At 43.4% G+C, this 4,481-nt stretch overlaps 1 protein-coding gene across 3 annotated transcripts in view; it reads right to left on the bottom strand.

The window, feature by feature from the left end:
- The window catches only part of LRRC31 (leucine rich repeat containing 31), a 37,683-nt gene that overhangs the window by 26,925 nt on the left and 6,277 nt on the right, over positions 1–4,481 (bottom strand). For all 3 annotated transcript variants that reach the window (XM_011994340.1, XM_011994342.1, XM_011994341.1), the window contains exon 2: positions 858–1,001. In XM_011994340.1, coding sequence (XP_011849730.1) covers positions 858–1,001 — 144 coding nt within the window. The remainder of the gene's footprint in view (positions 1–857; positions 1,002–4,481) is intronic.

Here is a 4,481-nt window from a genome sequence, read left to right as displayed (position 1 = left end):
CCTACGAAATCATTCCAGGAGATATCCAGTTCTTCCAAGTCTGGGAGAAAAGGCAGCAAGGCAACTAGGAGTAAACAGAAGAAAATACAGATATGTGTATGTGCCTTGGGATTTGTAGTAAATAAAATGCAATGCCTACACACACAGGACATAGTTTTACACTGTAAGAGAATAGACAGGGGTGGGCGTGCTGACTTTTGGCAAAGAGCCCTCAGCTCTACAATTGGAGAAATTGTGATGTTTACATTTTCTATTTCTTAGGATGTTTTTTATTTCTGCCAAATAACTGCAGTCTGAAAATGCAGGGGTGTGTCTGTAAGATTTCATACAGCCTCTTTTCCTAAACTCAGCTGAAGTCTTCAAAACCTAAGGAAGGATCAATTAACTTGCTTTGCTTTTTTTTTTTTTTGTGAGGAGTCTCAATCTGTTGTCAGGCTGGAGTGCAGTGGCGCGATCCTGCCTCACTGCAACCTCTGCCTCCCGGGTTCAAGCAGTTCTCTGCCTCAGCCTCCCGAGTAGCTGGGATTATAGGCATCCGCCACCACGCCTGGCTAATTTTTGTATTTTTAGTAGAGACGGGGTTTCATCATCTTGGCCAGGCTGGTCTTGAACTCCTAACCCTGTGATTCACCCACCTCGGCCTCCCAAAGTGCTGGGATTACAGGAGTGAGCCACCACGCCTGGCCTTTATCTTTAAAAAATAAATAAATAAATAAAAATAGCGGTGCTATTTCTGCAATTGTCTGGGACCACTGAGCAGACTTGGGGCTACTAGGTGGGTAGCTGAGTATGTTTTATCTGCTCATCTCAATGGAAAGGCCCTATCTTCCTCTATGCAAAGTCCACTGCATACAGACCCATTTCTTTCATGTCTGCTGTTGTTAATCCACAGTTATTCAAATCTAGACACTTGTTGACAGTCTTTTTGCCCAGCTTCTGCAGGAACTGCTCGTATTTCTCCATACTGGATCTCAATTCCATTTCTGAACTGAGAGGCTTAGCTGTGTGATAAGCATAAAAAAGAATTTGCTGTTAATGATGGATGTATTAAAGATGCATAGTGAGCACAATCAGATAAATGAAAAGACTGCGTAACTCTGAATTGCTCTTTTATAAAAACCTCAACTCAGAGGCAGAGCCATTTACTAGGGACAAAGCTCAACTAACCACTGTTCCTGCCACCAGGCGCTCAGACACTGCTTCAGGAGCCTGAGGAACTCAGTGGCTTTTCTATCATGACCTGACCTGGGCTTCTCAGCATGAAGACAGAGCTGCATTCCTGGGTGAGAAGTAAACCTGTCAGCCCAGCTTTTGAGATGCTTGCTTACTTGAAGGGCACACATATCTTTGGTGAATGCAACTACTAGGGAGGAAGCAGAGATACTTGCCTCCTCAAACCAAGCAGGTGAAGAAGGGAAAGCATTGAAATCACCATCAAGGAGCTTCAAATGGCTACATGGGGTGAGTGGAATTCTTGCCGGTCATTCCTAGACCATTCAATTGGCAAACATATATCCAGAGAAACTAGGCCTGGGAGAGCTTTTGCTTTTTCTCAACTCCTGCCAGAAAGTGCATTTGGAAAGCCTCATTTGTCCTTCTTGTTACTAGGGACTACTGTGGCACCCTCACCAGCTTCCTCTGTAATAACACTATAATAACATGATAGTGGCTGGGCGAGGTGCCTCATGCCTGCAATCCTAGCACTTTGGGAGGCTGAGGCGGGCGGATCACGAGGTCAGGAGATTGACACCATCCTGGCCAACATGGTGAAACACTGTCTCTACTAAAATACAAAAAATTAGCCAGGCATGGTGGTGCATGCCTGTAGTCCCAGCTACTCAGGTGGCTGAAGCAGGGGAATCTCTTGAACCCAGCAGGCAGAGATTGCAGTAAGCTGAGATTACGCCACTGTACTCCAGCCTGGTGACACAGTGAGACTGCGTCTCAAAAAAAAAAAAAGAAAGAAAAAAGAAAAAAGATAGCACTATAATAATAAAAGCTATCATTTTATTGAGCACCTGTTATGTACTCGTTCTTCACCTACTTGCAGGTGCCAGCTTTTCTTTTTTTTGTGGGGGGGTGGGATGGAGTCTCACTCTGTCGCCCAGGTTAGAGTGCAGTAGCACGGTCTCAGCTCACTGCAACCTCCACCTCCCAGGTTCAAGCAATTCTCCTGCCTCAGCCTCCCGAGTAGCTGAACTACAAGCACCTGCCACCATGCCCGGCTAATTTTTGTATTTTTAGTAGAGACGAGGGTTCGCCATTTTGGCCAGGCTGGTCTTGAACTCCTGACCTCAGGTGATCTACCCACCCGGCCTCCCAAAGTGCTGGGATTACACGTGTGAGTCACCATGGCCTGCCAGGTGCCAGCATTCAAGACATACATAAAATACATCATACTTTTGTAAGGAAAAGTGAATAGACGTGTACTGACAGTGATTTTAAAGTGGTTTTATAAGTGAAATATACAATTGTAAACATATAGATTATGTATACTGAAATCCAATAGGAAATAATAAGTTCTGGAATGTGCAGTAATATTAACCCTGACAAAAAGGTGTAAGACCACATAGCTAAGAAGAAATACATTGGTACCAGCGAAAAGTAAAAGATAGTAGGATTGCGGTGGTAATAAATTTAGACCAAATGATTAGCAGGATAATAAAAACTGCATCTCTAATCCACAGCACTCTTGTGGTTTCCTGTTTGGTCTAAGAAAACCACATGCAGGATACACATCCTTGTTGGGATGATTGGTGTTACCACATTTCACCAGTAGGAGGCAGCAGCATCCACCATGTAACCTTTCACTCTCACCTTCCATTTTTATGGCACATTGGATACAAGGTATTTAATTTTGGGTAGAGTTGCCAGATTTAGGAAAAACAACAACTTTGGCATGCCCAGTTAAATTTAAATTCCAAATCAACAAGGAATCATTTTATAATATGTCTCAACTATTGCATGTATTTTCTCTGGCAACCCTAATTTTGGGTAGGGCAGAGCAGAGTTGTGGATAGGAGACAGGGAGGGACAGCCTCTTAGGTGCCAGAAAGTACAGTACATTTTGTCTAAAGGAGTCACAATCCATTTCATAGATTTGGAAACTTAAAGAAATGATTAACTAGGAAGAAGCAGAGCCTGAATTTGAACCCAGAGTAGTTTGTTCCAAAGCCTATGGTGTGTGTGTGTTTTATTTTTGTATTTAAAAAATTTTTTCTGTGTTGCATCTTATTGCTGTTTCTCTTTTGTTTTTAAACTTTTTATCTCAACCTACAATCATGCCCAAGTTCCAGCCCCACCAAACCCACTCTTTTCTTTTCTCCTCAAGACACTGCTCTGGTCAAGCATTTCCTTTACTGTCAAATGTTTGGAAAGAGTGGTTTGCACTTGCCGGCCCAACTCCTTCCCCACATTTGCAAGCTAACCCTCTACCTTTTGGTTGCTACACTCCTCTATCCAAATCAATTTTTTCTCAAAGGTCACCAGCAATAACCTAGAAACTGACAGATACAGAAATCTCTTCTCAGTTCACATCCCACTGGGTGCTCTGTCATGTTTGATGTGACTGACAAGTAAGCAGTCGGAAGACCTGGTCCAAATCACGGGTCTGTTCGAGGAACAAGTCACTTAATCTTTCTGAGCCTTGGTTTACTCATCTATGAAATGCCTGGTTCCTTTCTCAAGAGCATCGTGATTTAAACTTACTGGAACCTGCCAGGGACATGGTAATCTGCAGGGCCTTTTACCTGAGAGGTACTTGGTAAATATTTGTTGAAAGAGCAAACAATTGAATGAATGAATATTGGTTTTACAGTTGCTCAATTACCAAAATAAATCATCATGATAAATCTTTATCAAAACACTTAAATATAAAAGTGAGTACTAACTTATGAGATCCCTGGACATCTCCTTACAGATCATGATTTCAATTTTTAAAAAATCTGTGAAACCGGCCGGGCACTGTGGCTCATGCCCGTAATCCCAGCACTTTGGAAAGCTGCGACGGGTGGATCACCTGAGGTCAGGAGTTCGTAACCAGCCTGGCAACATGGCAAAACACCATCTCTATTGAAAACACAAAAAACTGCCAGGCATACTGGAGTGCACCTGTAATCCCAGCTACTTGGGAGGCTGAGGCAGGAGAATCGCTTGAACCCGGAGGCAGAGGTTGCAGTAAGCTGAGATCATCCCACTGTACTCCAGCCTGGGCAACAGAGCAAGACTTCATCTAAAAAAAAACCAAAAAAACCTATGAAACCAAATCAGCCAAGCATAGTGGCAGGAGCCTGGAGTCCCAGCTAGTAGGGAGGCTAAGGCACAAGAATCTCTTGAACCCGGGAGGTGGACGTTGCAGTGAACTGAGACTGCGCCACTGTACTCCAGCCTGGGTGACAGAGTAAGGCTCTGTCTCAAAAAAGAAAAAGAAAAAGAAAAAAAGTATGAAACCTTCTCTTCACAGGATACCTTATGTCACAGAT

This window comes from Mandrillus leucophaeus, unplaced genomic scaffold (assembly GCF_000951045.1).
Source record: "Mandrillus leucophaeus isolate KB7577 unplaced genomic scaffold, Mleu.le_1.0 Scaffold452, whole genome shotgun sequence".
NCBI lineage: Eukaryota > Metazoa > Chordata > Mammalia > Primates > Cercopithecidae > Mandrillus > Mandrillus leucophaeus.
This window is presented reverse-complemented; position numbering and strand designations above follow the sequence as displayed.